This window comes from Chanodichthys erythropterus, chromosome 6 (assembly GCF_024489055.1).
Source record: "Chanodichthys erythropterus isolate Z2021 chromosome 6, ASM2448905v1, whole genome shotgun sequence".
NCBI classification, from domain to species: Eukaryota; Metazoa; Chordata; class Actinopteri; order Cypriniformes; family Xenocyprididae; genus Chanodichthys; species Chanodichthys erythropterus.
Genome location: NC_090226.1, coordinates 7793123 through 7809457, shown reverse-complemented (window position 1 = coordinate 7809457; position 16335 = coordinate 7793123). Strand labels below are relative to the sequence as shown.

Here is a 16335-nt window from a genome sequence, read left to right as displayed (position 1 = left end):
GTCCCAGATTTAGTCAGTAAACGAGCAGCGAAATATAGACACTTTAGTTCAAGTAGAAAATCTCAAATGAAGAGCGCTGAACTCCAGCTTACTTGTCTGTGTTTTCAGATCATCCGCGCTTGTTCCTCAGTGTAGAGAGGGCTCTTGTGCGTGGTTGCCAGATAGCAAAGATTAAGTAAAACGTGTTCTTTCAACAGAAAATCTCTGATAGTGCGATTAAATTCTGGAATCTGGCAACTGTAAGCGTGACCACTCATAAAGACAGTCTGTAATGTTTTGTCTCTTTTATTCGACAAAAACAAAAAGCGATTTCAAAAGAGTGATTTTGGTCAAGTGTTTAGTCTTTTTGCCACATTTCAGTCTCATCTTTTTTCGTCAACGATATTGAACATTGAGTAGTTTTAGCCACGTTATCGTTAAATGAAATTGGTGTCGTCTCTCATTGTCTCGTCTTAGTCATGGAAAAAAAGGTCGTCAACGAACATTTTTCGTCATAGTTTTCATTAACGAAATTAACACTGGCTCATACTTCATATCCAGAACTGATGCTGTCCTCATGCGCTATTGGAATTATAGTAAACAGGAGTTTCCTAGTTAAAGGTGCCGAAGAACATGTTTTCAAAAGATGTAATTAAGTGTCCCCTGAATGTGTCTGTGAAGTTTCAGCTCAAAAAATACCCCATCGTTTTTTTTTTTAACTGCCTATTTTGGGGCATCATTATAAATGGGCCGATTCAGGTTATGCAGCCCCTTTAAATCTCATGCTCCATGCCCCCGGAGCTCACGCTTGCCTTAAACACCATACACAAATTTCACACAGCTAATATAACCCTCAAAATGGATCTTTACAAAGTGTTCATCATGCAATCGCGTAAGTATAGTATTTATTTGGATGTTTACATTTGATTCTGAATGAGTTTGATAGTGCTCCGTGGCTAACGGCTAATGCTACACACGATTGGAGAGATTTATAAAGAATGAAGTTGTGTTTATGAATTATACAGACTGCAAGTGTTTAAAAACTGAAAATAACGACGGCCCTCTTGTTTCCGTGAATACAGTAATAAACGATGGTAACTTTAACCACATTTAACAGTACATTAGCAACATGCTAACGAAACATTTTGAAAGACAGTTTACAAACATCACAAAAAATATCATGATATCAATGATCATGTCAGTTATTATTGCTCCATCTGCCATTTTTCCCTTTTTCCATCTGCCATTTTTCCTTGCTTGCTTACCTAGTCTGTTGATTCAGCTCTGCACATCCAGACATCCTGCCCTTGTCTAATGCCTTTCATAATGTTGGGAACATGGGCTGGCATATGCAAATATTGGGGGGTGTACACCCCGACTGTTACGTAACAGTCGGTGTTATGTTGAGATTCGCCTGTTCTTCTGAGGTCGTTTAAACAAATGAGATTTACATAAGAAGGAGGAAACAATGGAGTTTGAGACTCACTGTATGTCATTTCCATGTACTGAACTCTTGTTATTCAACTATGCCGAGGTAAATTCAATTTTTGAATCTAGGGCACCTTTAGAAATTGCACATGAACGCCCTTTCTGACTTTTTTGGTGCGTGAGATTGTCCTGTTTTGTTGTAACAGGTGTGCTGACAAATAATTCTACCTATCAGATTGTGCTACCAACACTATATTTGTATTGTTTTGGGGTAGGGGTAGGTATGGTCGTTAATAAAGCCTCGATACCACATGAATATGATGCTGGTAGCACAATCTAAGCACGTAGCACAAAACGGTGAGTTTTTGTTCACACCCAAAAATTTGCAATTTTAACATGCTATAATAAATGATCTGTGGAGTATTTTATGCAAAAACTTTACATACACACTCTGGGGACACCAGGGACTTATTTTACATTTTGGAAAAAGGGGCATAATAGGTCCCCTTTAAAGTAACCTCAGATCACATACTGTACACACGCACACACATATTTTTAAATTATAAGTGGTCATATATTCATGAATAGTGTATCTTTATCTGTGAGTGGGAGTCACAGAGAACAAGACAGTGTGTGTGTAAATCTACTGTATAATTTATTATTCATCTGGCCTGGCTTTGGGGGTCTTCCCCAGGCTGCCCACGTTCAGCTGTTTTCCGCAATGTTTCTCAACCACATTCTGTTCTAGTAAGACAAGCCTGGAGAGCCTCCAGGGACTGAACCTCTTATCCCCCCAGCTTTTTGCTCTTTTTCCTTTTATTTCACTCTCTTTATTTTATATTCCATCAGGGCAGGTCAAGCAACATTAAAGTTTCATGGATCTGAACTGGAGTCAGCAAGCATTTCCTTCAGCTCAGTTTCCCTCATATAAATGAACCACTAAATAAAGAATCTACGGTGGGGGCAAACATGTTCCAACAGAAACTAATAGAAAATCTTTCCTTTCCTTCCCTTTTATATTTTCCCTTTCCTTTCCCATTTTCCTATTCCTTCTTTTTTTCCATGTAACTTTCCTTCCTCTTACTTTCATTTCTTTTTCTTTCTGCCTTAATTCTATTTCCTTTTATTTTCCTTTTCCCATTCGCTTCCTTTCCATTTCCCTATTTTTAATTTCCTTTATTTTTCCTTTCCTTTTTTTCTTTGCTTTATGTTCGCTTTCCACTTTTTTCAATTCCCCTTTCCTGACCCTATTTCATTTCTTTTCCAATTTCCTCTTACTTTCTTTTGCCTTTCCTTTCCAATCCCCATTAATTACCTCTTCCTCTTTTGTTTGAAATGTTTTCCATTTCATTGCCCTTTTTCTTTCCTTTCCCCATTTTTTTTAATTTCCTTTCTTTTCTTTTCCTTTCCTTTTATTTACTTTCTTTTCTTTTTCATTTCCTTTACTTTGCTTTACTTTCCTATTTTGGTATGTCCTTTTTTCCTTTCTCTTTTCTTTCCTCTTTATTTTCCTTTCCTCTCTCCGTTAATTTCCTCTTCCTTTCATATCCTTTTCTTTATGCATTTTTTTCTTTTCATTTTCTATTTCCATTCCCTTTCCCCATTAATTTTATTGCCTTTGTTTTCCTTTCTTAACTCCTTCTTTTGCTTTTCTTTGCTCTACTTTTCCTTTCCCTCCTCTTCCCCTTTTCTATTCCTATTTCCTCTCCCCTTTTATATTCTCTTCCTTTCTTTTTCCCTTCTTTTCCTCTTCCTTTTCTCCATTCATTCCTCTTTCTTTCCTGTGGTTTTGCCGCTGGTTATGTTCTGCTGATATGAATATCTACAAAGGCTCAGGTGAGTACCCTAGAGAATCATGTGTGTATATAATATTTTGTCATTAAAAGTGTGTGTGTGCCTGCCTGTATAAATATTAGCATGTTATTTATTTCTGTACATACTTTGTGTAGACAGATATGCACAAAACACACATTTGTGTGCATGCTGCCATAACAAAAATCATAGCTATCTTGTCTGTGATCAGGTGTCTGAGGTACTGCCCTGTTACTCAGACTGCAGTCAGTATGTGTGGGAAGTGAAGTCCTGCTCCTTGTGCATCATAAAACCACCAAACAATCTCACGAACACTGGATCGACCCAGCCTACATGCGGAGAGGGTTTCCGGCCCTGCAAAATCCAGTGAGCTTATCACAGTTAGTCTTTTCATGAGCAAATTATATCTTTAGAAGTTTCATTAAAAAGAAGTTGAAGAATGTCTTTTTAAAATGTCCCCATTCTGCCACAATACAGCAGCACAATATATTGTTTTACCTCTGTGGTATAATGATAAAACAGATCCTGTGTGCATCACACAGCAAAATTGTCTCGTAAGTCAGCGTTCAAAACCGAGGAGAGGTCACAACAGTGCCAAACAGATTCATGGGGTCATAACTCTGATTCTTAAAGATAAGTGAGGTCGTAACTCTGCCCTTCAGAATATGGTGAGGTCAGGGGGGAGGATGATAGGATACTATGGGTGATGTTATAACTCAACAACAATGTTTTCTAGTTGTATTTGTGCTCTCACCCTGACTAGGTAGATATTTCTTTGCATTAGAGGTGCCACAACCATCCTTGACAACTTTTGTTTGTCTCTGACTGAAAGCTGCTTGAAAAAGGGAGGAGAAAACCAGGATGAGGTTGTGGATGACTCACTGTGTGCCCAGGAAGAACAACCAGTCAAAGCTGAGACCTGCCAGCTGCCATGCCCCGCCCACTGCGTGACATCAGAGTGGAGCCAGTGGACCAAATGTACCGTGGTCAGTTTGACTGATGGATGAATAGATGGAGGAGCTGATGAATGGATAATAAAATGTCAGGATGGAGGGAAGCTTGTCATGATGGGATGACTAAAATGAAGTGTTTATTACTTTAATAAATATATTGCAGAGTGGATTTAACAAAATGATTGACAGTAGTGCTGAAACACATTTTATTATACTTGTGTAGTTGAACCTTTTAAAATTGACCCCAGAAAATTAGCAAAACCTAACTGTTGGATGGTTGAAAGCTCCCACAAGAAAAATGGGTTCATTAATGAGTAAATAATTAATATCTAAAAATATCAAAAGATGTATTGATTGGAATGTTCAAGTTTAGCACTAAATTTGTGAAATTATTTTGATTACCACTAAAAAGCAAACATTTTAATGGATGTATTGCACCTGAATAAACAATAAAATCCACACTGTTTTGAAGGTATAGCCACATGACTTTAACATTACGCTTGATGACATTACACACATGGGGTAGAATCGCTATATATATATTGAAAATAATCTAAAGCCTGTAATTTTCAGCTTGATACTCAACTGTTACATAGAGAAAAATCCATTTAAAGGTACAATATGTAAAATTTTTGCGGTAAAATATCCAAAAACCACTAGGCTAGTGTTATATATTTTGTCCAGCTGATTACAAACAATATCTCTAATGTTTTCAACTAACGTTACTTGTAAATCATGAGAAAATTCCCATTCTAAACAGTGACACGGGGCAGTGCAGTCGCCTGTCAATGACGTCAGTTACCTTTGTTACCGCCTTTACTGACGTAGAAACCAAATGACAACAGTGCCGTGGACAAATGCGGAAGTGTCTAGCGTCCAGCAAACCACTAGTTGCTTCAAGCAGTTCCTTATTTACTGCTTGCACGTTTTATGGTGGATTGTGTTACTTATTTATGGAACATAATTACTGTTTACCATCTGCCGCTGGTTCTGTCGACAAGGACAGCTCCATAGACAGTAAAAGAAATGGACACAGCGACCCCATTGGAACTCAATTGAGACAAGTGAAGCCCATTTTTAGCGATTTTTAGCACTTCCGTTTCTGACGCGCAGACTCAAACTAAGCTTGATGACGTCAGCAACCTGTCTGACAGATGTAAATCTTCTAGTAGCTGTGCGTGCAAACTGCCATCGTTAATCTTGCAGAGACGGCGAGCTTGAGCGGGGAGTTCTTTGGCGTGAGTGAGCAGGAGTAAGTATTCTGATTAATTATTTTGTATAGTATTTTAAAATGTAACGCCAGTACGCCATATTAAGATAATCTCCCCGATTGCCTGCGAGCTTCTCCTCCTGTCTGTACGGTAATTTCTCTACTGTGCGACAGAGAGTCGAGTGGTTATGACGTAATCGTTAGCTTATTTTTACAAAAACTGTTTCTACGGGGCCATAATGTAACATAGAAGGTAATGGAGCTCTTTATACATTGTCGTGTATCTTTAGAAATAAATAATGGACAAATGGAGTCTTTAAACGCCTCAGATATAAAGTTATTCACTGTCAAAGTGACGCCAAAATGAATGGGAGTCAATGGGGATGCTAACGCAAGTGAAGTTCTGCTACAAGATGGCGGTACCCGGCCGACTTCAACTTCCGGTCGACTTCCTTGGGCACTGGACAGCTCCCGTAAACTCATGACCGGAAAAGCGGAAGCGGCGCCGGCGACTGTGTCATAATAAAAGTCCCGCTGAGGCGTGTGTTGATCAATCGCTCCAGCTCCTCGTTCAGCGCCCGCAACACTCGCTCCTGCTCAGCTTCTTACTACAGTAACGTTAATAATCGCATCCACGAACATGACTTCTTCCAGACTCCAATCACTATTCTTTTGCATCGTCCGTTGAGATGGAGACCACATGTCCCAAGTTTCCGCTCTAAAACCTGGCGTCATCAAACTACGCCTTTGTTTTGAATAGGCTTCTAGCGATCTCTAGCGGAAAAGATTATCACAAATTGTACCTTTAAATCAGATACAAACTTTTTGACTCCAAGGCCACTGTCCACAACAATATTTAAAGATAAAAATAAGTAACTACAATAATTGTAATTAAGATTAAAATGCTTAAATTGTGGAGTTCCAGAAGTTTGGGGTTGAGTTTATTTAATAGACTTCTGTTGTAAATGCGTTGCTGTAAACACAATGAATGAGACTCTGCAAGATTGTGTACTGGTGTGAGTGATGTCTGCATTCCTCCAGGATTGTAATGATGGTGATTTGAGATGGAGGAGTAGAACTGTTTTGAGGTGGCCAGAAGGAGACCATACCTGCCCTGATCTAAACCAGACTCAACCCTGTATCAATATGACCTGTCTCAAATACTCCTACGTTTACTCGGGTACTGTAACAAACGTTCACTCTATCACAATTTACAGATTGTCAAAAAAGTGTTCTGTCCACATTATGGAGTGAATTTGTGAGTGTGTGTGTGTGTGTGTGTGTGTGTTGAAGACTGGAGTAGCTGTCAACTCAGTGAAAACGCAGTATGCGGCCGGGGGATTAAGACTCGACTCCTGAACTGTGTCCGCAGCGATGGAAAGCTGGTGGAACTGAGCATGTGCAAAGAGGTGACTGTTTTTTTCTTACTCGAATTCTTTCACAATAAAAGGTCTAATAGGAATCTGGCGATTTTATTGTTTTCTTCTCTTTTCTAGTTGGGTCCTTCACGTGGAAAGCTCTCTGCCCCCTGTGAGGTGGGCTGCCCTGTTAATTGCCTGATTACAGAGTGGTCCACCTGGTCAGAATGTTCACACACCTGTGGAAGCCAAAGTAAGATCTATAACCGATACGTAAGCAATAAGGTACGCGAGGCAGTGCTTTATCGTGACCCAGATAGCAAACTGACTCCGCAACGGATCCGCCCCGGAGGTATCACAAGCTCCGGAACGGATCCGCAAAACGGGTCCGGAACGGAGTCCACTTGCACATCGCAGCGGATCCGGAACAGATAAGGATTGTGGATCCAGTTCAGATCCGGAGCAGACCCGCCCCGTGTCCGCCAATAAAGTAGTTCATCCGCCGCGGATCCGATCTGGACCCGTTTATGAAGCAGCTGATCCGCCGCGGATCCAATCCGGACCCGTTTATGAAGCAGCTGATCCGCCGTGGATCCGATCTGGACCCGTTTATGAAGCAGCTGATCCGCCGCAGATCCGATCTGGACCCGTTTATGTGGTTCATTTGGTCTGGATACCTTTCAGATCACTCTCGAAATAGTATTCTGGCCAAAACTGGCTACACAGAAACATTTAAAATCTAATGGACCAACATCAGATAGACTGGATTGCTATATAAAAGCTTGAATATTTAATGTTTACCTTTATTAATATTAATAAAACATGATGAAATCATTCAAAACTTTAGCCAGTTACAATAAAACTATAAAAATAGTTTGTAAAAAAAATTTACAGTATGTAATTACTAATACTATTTTTATAGTTTTATTATTTATGTACATTAATAGGTATTGAATAGAATTACAGAAAATGAAATGCAACCATAAATTGTACCAAAAACACTTTATTTAATGAAAAATAACACTTGAGTAAATATTCGAGCAACATTTTTTTGTTATTAATGTTGTAAACGGTTGTACTGCTTAATTTTTTTGTAGAAACTGGATTTTTTTTGAAGATTCTTTGAATAGAAACAAATAGATTCTTTGAATAGAAATAACAATTAAAACATTTATTTAAAAATAAACTTGTACCTTCTTTATTTTATTTAACTGTTGCGATTTTAAATGAACACTTCAAAACACTGAAGTTAACATTGGCTAGGTTTACATGCACCCAAATAATCCATTTGTAATCGGATTGACTGCTCAATCGGATTGAAAAACGTTCATGTAAACACCTTAATCGATCTGAATGAAATTTCGATCGGATTGGAAGGGGTGGTTTATTCCTTTTCTAATCCGATCAAACAGCAAAAAATAACCATGTAAACGCTTGAATCCAACTACTTTCTCAATCGTATTCAGAAGCCTCTGGGGCACAACAGTGCAATGCTGACAGACAATTAAATTTAACGTTCATGTCTTTAGTTGTAAAGATGTATGCCAACAGGCAGTGGCGTATGTATCCCTTCGTCACAATATTGGAAATCCTCTGTTTTAAGACAAGAAGGGGAGCCAGTGGATATCACACAAGAAGCAACGTCCAAATTTTGCGCAAGAGTTATGCTGATGAAAAAGTCTCAAACTCAGTCAGTATTCTCCACAAAAAGTGAATGTATAAAGTGACGGAGCTGTCTGAGGCTGCATTAACAAAGCATATTCTCAGAGACGAATTTCAACATAAAATGCTGGTAACGGTAGCCTATGTAACTGTCTAAATTTATTCCATTATTTCTCTTGTGGCCGTACATATAGGCTAGTGAAACAAATGAAAATAATAGTATTTTGTGTTAAACAGGTGGTTTGTGCTTGAAGTAAAGCTGCGCTTAATTTTCATTGACATTCTTAATAACTTTAAATATAGGCCTATAATTCATTGTATAAGACCTAAAAAAAGTTTAAATCATTTTCAATGATAGCTAATAGCCTAATCTTATAAGTTATATTATCCTCAGAGCACGTCAGTTATGCAGTGATGTGCTATGAAATTATTGTGGCAAATTTATTATAATATTAATTTAATAATAAATGAAAGAAGCCTAACCTAATAGTAACAGAAGTATGTAACAGGCTTACATTCATTGGAAATACCAAATCCTCTTAATATTGCCAAGAATGTATATAAAACAAATATAAACGGACATTTGAATCAGATTACAATGTTTATAGTACATGACATGTAAACAGATCTGCAATCAGATTCAATTCATTCGGATTGACGAAAATTGGTGCATGTAAACGTAGCCAATGAAACTCTGAAACTCTACTGTTGGGTGCTCACAGTGGGACGGTTCCTTGAGCTTCCCCTATCAGCTGCCAGGCTGAACCATCGTATTGTGTGTTTTGTAATGTCTTCATCAGTGGCGGTACGTGATACATGGTTCTTTCTCACAGCACCTGTAATACACAAGCAGATTTTCATTTAAAAAATTAATTCACTTTGAAGCTACCAGTTTTTTTTTTTTTTTTAATAAGGATAATAACCACATAACCACTGCTTTAAAAACAAAAGTGTACTATCTGACATTTATAGGTACACTATGTGACTTTTGGTGCTCTAGCGGTTAATAAACAGAACTGCATGCGTCTTGCGGAAGAACATTATAGCCGGAGATACTTCTCTCTATGTCTATGACGAGTCACACAGATACAGTGCTACTCCACAGCGCTGCCGACCAGAACCAGTCTAAAATAGTCCCAATATGAACTTGTTTGTTACATACATTTTGAACAACAACAAAAAAAGTTATGTGTTGGCAAAAAAAAAAAAAAAAAAAGTGCTTAAATTTTTTAGCCAGGCAATACTTATTACATTTACTTACACAGGAGGAACTTCTTGGACTCCATCTGGTTGAATGCGGGAAAGGATGTTCCTTGTGACACATTTTGTGTCATGGCCCCCAACAGTTGCATGGGATAAAATACAAAATGTAACAAAAATCTTGTCAATTTCTTATAGTTGAAGGGTTAGTTCACCCAAAAATGAAAATAATGTCATTTATTACTCACCTTCATGTCGTTCTACACCCGTAATGCCTTCGTTCATCTTCAGAACACAAATTAAGATATTTTGATTGAATCTGATGGCTCAGTGAGGCCTGCATTCAAAGCAATGACTCTTCCTCTCTATGATATGAAATAGTGATCTGTAACAACATCACATGAGGTGGAGAATTGTCAAATGTAAACAAAAATAGACTCAAACTTGTACACTAGAACTAAAGATTACTGATACAAGTGGTTTTTAAACTTTTACCCATAAATTATATGTTTAAATCCTTTGAAATGTCACATTTATTACACGTTAAAAGCTGTAGTTGTGCACCATTATCAGTATTTGACAAAATAACTGGCAAAATCAAGTTTAAAACAGTTTTTAATCTTACTTACCTCAGAAGAAAGATGAAATAGAAGAAATTGAAGAAATACTACTCGAAAAAACACACTGGTGGCACTTGAATGAGCTGTAAGCTGCAACAGAACACACACACACACACACACACACACACACACACACACACACACACACAGTATCTTAATATGAATTAATATAGTGTGAAAAAATGATCTGAAACAACATTGAATGAGGTGAAGAACTGTTAAATGTAAACAGAAATAGGCTCAAACTAGTATACTAGAACTAAAGATTACTGATACAAGTGGTTTTTAAACTTTAACCCATCAATTAGCTATAGGTAGAAATCTTTTAAAACGGCACATTTATTACATGTTAAAAGCTGTAGTTGTGGACCATTATCAATATCTGACAAAAGAACTGGCTAAATCAAGTTTAAAACAGTTTTTAATCTTACTTTCCTCAGATGAAAGATGAAATAGAAAGAAGAATACTCCAAAAACACACTGGCGGCACTTGATGCTGCTACAGAACACACACACACACACACACACACACACACGCACACACACACGCACACACACACACACGGTAATTTATTAATCATGAATTAATATGATATGAAATAATGATCTGAAACAACTTTACATATATTCTCTACCTCATGTAAACAAAAAATAGACTCAAACAACTAGAAGTTCAGTGAAAAGAACAGGTAACGTTAGGCCTAACATTAGCTTATCTCGCTTGCTAAGTTATTTTACTGGAAAGGAGTGAAAATTTGCGTTTAGGATTGGACCGAAACCCGAACAGCTTATTAAAATCAGCCCACCTCCCAGAAAGATAAAGAAATTCTGTCCAAATAGCGTTTTACTCAATTTTATTTGCCAAATTATTTTTTTACTCAAATCTAAGTAACGTTAACGTTAATGACACTATAAAGATCTAACTTGACCACAGTCATTTTTAAAAACATCAAACAAAGCAATGAACGGTAATGTTACTGGATACAGCTGAACAAATAAAGCATATTTTAACTATTCTTACCGTGTTTAGTGTTCACCGACCTGCCGGCTCCAGCTTTTCCACGGTGAGGAGAAGGATTCAGTGACGACGTCAGTTGAAAAAAGGCGCGTCCGATCAGTGAATCCGCCCAGCGTCTGTAACAAGTCCGCGAGTTGACAGTGCGCTGTGCGGAGGCGGGGCATATTCTGTGCGCGTTGACGAATTGAATCTGAGCGTACAGCGGAGCTGGCGACTTGAAGGCGGATCCGCCCCGGAGTCTGTTGCTATCAGGGGAATAATGCGTGCTATTGGAAATTTGATAATTCACTCTTCTGAATTACAAACGTGATTACAAACTCATCGCATTTACGTTTCGAAAGGGGAAGGCGTTCATGTGCAATTTTTACCTAGGAAACTCATATTTACGATAATTCAGAGGGCACGTGAAGGCAGCATTAGCCACGGCTGAAGGGCAGATATGTATCAATGAAAAATATGTATCAATGCAATTTTCATTAAGTAAAATCACTAAAAGCCTTCCTTCCGCTGGAAAAAATAGTCCCTGACTGTGAACAGCAACATCAACAGCAAGTTACATTATTACACCATTAGATGGCGGCAAATACCGTCTGTATGAGTATCACTCAGAAGCAAAGACTTTTATATTGAAAAGACTGAATTGTTGTGAACACGGAACAAGATGCCACTGACAAATGCTTTGACTAGCGCTGTCAGTCACGGGAAAACCCCTTAACTGCTAAAAGGACAAGATATTGCAGCGGATATTTAAACAGATTTTTTATTATGAACATAGGACTGGCCTGAAGGAAATCTGAATGCAGGTAATAAACTCGCTCACTCTATCTCTTTCTCATAATACTCTTCTATATAATACAGTAAGCTTCAATGTACAATTTAAATTGAGAACAGTTTACGTTGCTAAGAGTGGTTATTAAGGGTGTTGTGTAGTGATACACAGAACCGTTGAGCGAGGCAGTCACAGCCATGTTTTATCGTGAATAAAACACAGCTATTGACCAATCAGAATAAATGACAGCAACTACCTATTTAATATTTTATATATATATTTGATGAAATTTGGTGAAAACATAAGTGGTACTTTTCTGCTTTTATTTTTAGCCTTGGCCAGTAAATATGAATCGAGAATCTTAGATAGCACACACCTGTATGTTTACACCCTTGAGAGTTTAGTCATGCTTCCTTGAACTCGGCTATTGTTAGGGGCTTAATTAAAATCTATTATCAGTCTCATTTATCTCCATTCAAGGCTCTGCCAGTCCCGTGAGTAGACTCTTCCCAGAGCGCTTATTAAATTTCAGCACGCAAACTGTGCTCACACTGAACTTCAGGTCCTGATCCCATGTGTTTGTGTCTCACTTGTTGTGTGTGTGTATGAATTTTCCAGGTCAAATGACGCGGACCAGGGTTGTTCTGCAGCCTGCCAATGAGGGAGGTCGTCCCTGTCCGTCTCAACTCTCCCAGACTCGCCCCTGTCCCATTAGACCTTGCTACAGCTGGAGACTGGGGGACTGGAGACCATGCAGGGTTGAGGTAGTATTGATGCAGTGCACCTGATTGAGTTAAACTCAAACAAACAACTGCTGCTGCCGCTGAAACATTGTCCTTTGCAAGCACAAATGAACAGACCAAAGACATTCACATAGCTAAAGGCTACAGTTTCCATTAAACTGTCAAAGCGTGCACATCATAACAGGGATTCCCCTGAGCTCATATGAGATAAAGTTACCCTTGCTGTGCAAAGGATAAACAGCTTTGACAGAGTTCTGTCTCATTCTTAGATCTTTATGTTAAGCGGTCGGCATAGGTGCGGCATTACATAAAAGTAAACAATGCCACTGTAAAAATCCCTATTTGCAGATGCATTTGTCACCTAATGATTCATTCGGCAGCTGAGCTATACTTTTCAACATTGATAATAATAAGAAATGAGCACCAAATCAGTATATTAGAATGATTTCTAAAGGATCATGGAGTAATGGCTGTTGAAAATTCAGCTTTTTCACAATATTACTGATTTTACTATGTATTTTTAGTTTTACTTGTATTTTTGATCAATTAAATGCAGCCTTGGTGAAGATAAGAGACTGACTCCAAACTCTTGAATGGTAGTGTATGTCAAAAGTAAAATATCTTTTTAGGTTTAAAAAGGTAAATATGTATAAATAAAAAGTAAAAGTAATTTTTAGCTCTAAAAAGTATATAATTTTAGGTGTAAAAAAATAAAATAAGTAAAAATAAATGGTAAAATGCATTTTTAGCTGTAAATTATGTAATGGAAATATGGGGAAATATTGGGGAAAATAATTAAATAAATTTGGGTGTAAAATATTTAACTCTGAAATATATAATTACAAATAAAAAATATCAAATTCATTTTAGGTGTAAATAAATACAAAAAAAAGTAAATCCCAAGTTTCTCTCTAGTAGAACAATATTATACCATGTTTCTAAAAAGTCACTGAAATAGGTGTCCTGAGCAATCAATCAAGTGTTTCTATGACAGACATAGATTCTGTAAGCAGCAAAAAAAGAGTCGACATGCTTTTTTTTTTAATCCGAACACTTACTGATCAGAAACACTCTCTGGCTGTGAATCATTTTGAGTGTTGGACACGAGCCCATGCGGAGGCCCCATCATGGTGTTATAATGAGCCAATTATATTATGGCTAAATCTAGAGTGGTTTCTTTCTACCCACACTTTCTAAATAACAGAACTCTGGAAAAAATGGCCTGATCTATTTCAGCAGCACATATTTCTAAACAGCCCAATATAACATCATGAACATGACAGATGCAGTCAGATCCTAATCCTTCTCTCTCTCTCTCTTTGCAGGGGGCCGACTGTGGCGAGGGAGTAAGTCGGAGGGAAATATCCTGTGTGGTGCACTGGGGTTCTCTCTCAGGTCCTCCACAGCCTGTTCTGGTGGATGATAAGATGTGTGTAGGAAATTCACAGAGCAAAGTCAGTGAGATTGAGTTATTGCAGCCCTGCACAATCCCTTGTCCAGGTTTGCATCTCCAACAAAAATACTAGCACTAATACAACACTCAATATTTATTTTTTTTTTTATGTTTTTGAAAGAAGACTCTTATGATCACCCAGGCTGCATTTATTTGATGAAAAATACAGTAAAACAGTAATATTGTGAAATATTATTACAATTTAAAATAACATTTTATATATATATATATATATATATATATATATATATATATATATATATATATATATATATATATATATATATATATATTATATTATATTTATTTATTTATTCTTTTGTAACATTATAAATGTCTTTACTGTGACTTTTGATTAGTTTAATGCATTCTTGCTAAATAAAAGTATTAATTTATTTTTTCAGAAACTGTTTTCAATATTGATGATAATAATGAGAAGTGCTTCTTGAGCACCGAATCAACATATTATTATGATTTCTGAAAGATCCACTCATTGGCTGCAATTCCTCTCTTTTTCATCAGGAGAATGTCACCTAACCAAATGGTCACCATGGAGTTCATGTCAGCTGCTGTGTTTGGATGGGCGGAGCTTTGAGACGTGGGGTCGACAGGCTCGTTCTAGAGCTGTAGTCACACAAGTCCCGGAGAACCAGGACTCCTGTCCCAGCCAGATGTATGAGACACGGCAATGCCAAGGTTTGTGGGAAGCCATAGTGGAGAAAAACAGGTTTTAGTTGAGTTTGATGCTTTTTTGTCATGAACTCGCACTACTTATTTTCAACATTTTGATTGACAGATATTGGTAAAGAAGCAGTCTGCCACATTTAAAAGAACTCAATACTTGGTTTGAACAAATAAACCCTTACCTTTTATTTGGCTTGGACAGTTCCAAGCTGTTGTTTTTCAGAGTTGTTATTTCCTCTCTGGCTGTTTGAGAAAACAGCTCAGAGGCTGAGAAGTGATAAACAGGAAGTGTTGTTCAGCAACTAAACCAGAAAAGCACTCCAGTGTGTTTTCATCTGTTCTCCCAGGAGGAACGTGTCTTAGTTATGAATGGATGACTGGTGAGTGGAGGCATAACCGTAGGCTGGTGTGGTGTCAGCGCTCTGATGGAGTCAACGTCACAGGTGCGCGCTATTATTGTATTAAGTCTAAAAGCATTATTTCTGAAAATAGTATTATAAGAGAGCAAATTCATGTCTTATTTCATAGCTTTTTTAGTATTGGAAATGATGTGGAAAAAACACAACCATTAATTTTAATTTGAGCTTAATGTAATTAGTGTTCCTCTACATTAGGAGGCTGCATCGCTCAGATTCAGCCATCGGCGGTACGACAGTGCCACCCTCCCTGCACCAAACCCTTCTCCTTCTGCACACAGGTAACACAGAACACACATGATCTGATTCACTACGCGCTGAATCTCACAAAGAACATGTCCTGGTCCTGTTTCATCCTAAATCTAAAAGGAACAAAATAGCAACAGTAATTCTAATGTTCCTCTCCGGCCTCCTCATTGTTATTGTTAACTAAAACTGTTAAATAAACGTTGTCTTAGCAACTAACTGAAGTAAAATTTTGAATTGAAATAATAAAATTACTAAAACTGAAATCAAAATTAATTAAAGCTATATAAAAATATAATAAAAAAATAATGGCAAAAGCACAAAGCTAAATGAATAACAAAATTATTCAAACTTAAACTAAAATTATAATAAAAAAATAAAAATAATTAATTATTTGCTTTGTATTGCTGTAATTCAGAAATGTAATCCTTAACAATTTAAAAAAAATTTTTTTACAGTATTGAATTTTTTTTCATTACAGTAATGGAAAATGTCGATATGTATAATAATAATAATAATTATTATTACAGATGCACAGATATAACAACCAATAATATGGTATCGGCCGATAGAAAGCAAATTAAAAACAGCTGATAGTCAGGGCCGATAAATCCTGTCAATCAAAAGAAGGCAGGAAATTGCTCTGCATTTAGGCTTTGTGTAAAGAAAATGCTGAGAAACCAGTTTAATGTTTAATATTAACAGTAATTATATGAATAACATTCAGAAAGTTAAGAAATATTAATTTAATCTTCAGAATTTAGTTCATGTGTGTTAATATTAT

At 37.2% G+C, this 16335-nt stretch overlaps 1 protein-coding gene across 1 annotated transcript in view; it reads left to right on the top strand.

Annotated features, from left to right (window-relative positions):
- Window positions 1-16335, top strand: part of thsd7bb (thrombospondin, type I, domain containing 7Bb) — a 98485-nt gene that overhangs the window by 78098 nt on the left and 4052 nt on the right. Inside the window, exons 16-26 of the mRNA XM_067387194.1 lie at window positions 3238-3243; window positions 3431-3585; window positions 4052-4205; window positions 6424-6562; window positions 6676-6791; window positions 6879-6993; window positions 12628-12773; window positions 14078-14252; window positions 14728-14901; window positions 15237-15332; window positions 15504-15586. Of these exons, the coding sequence (XP_067243295.1) occupies window positions 3238-3243; window positions 3431-3585; window positions 4052-4205; window positions 6424-6562; window positions 6676-6791; window positions 6879-6993; window positions 12628-12773; window positions 14078-14252; window positions 14728-14901; window positions 15237-15332; window positions 15504-15586 (1359 nt within the window). The remainder of the gene's footprint in view (window positions 1-3237; window positions 3244-3430; window positions 3586-4051; window positions 4206-6423; window positions 6563-6675; window positions 6792-6878; window positions 6994-12627; window positions 12774-14077; window positions 14253-14727; window positions 14902-15236; window positions 15333-15503; window positions 15587-16335) is intronic.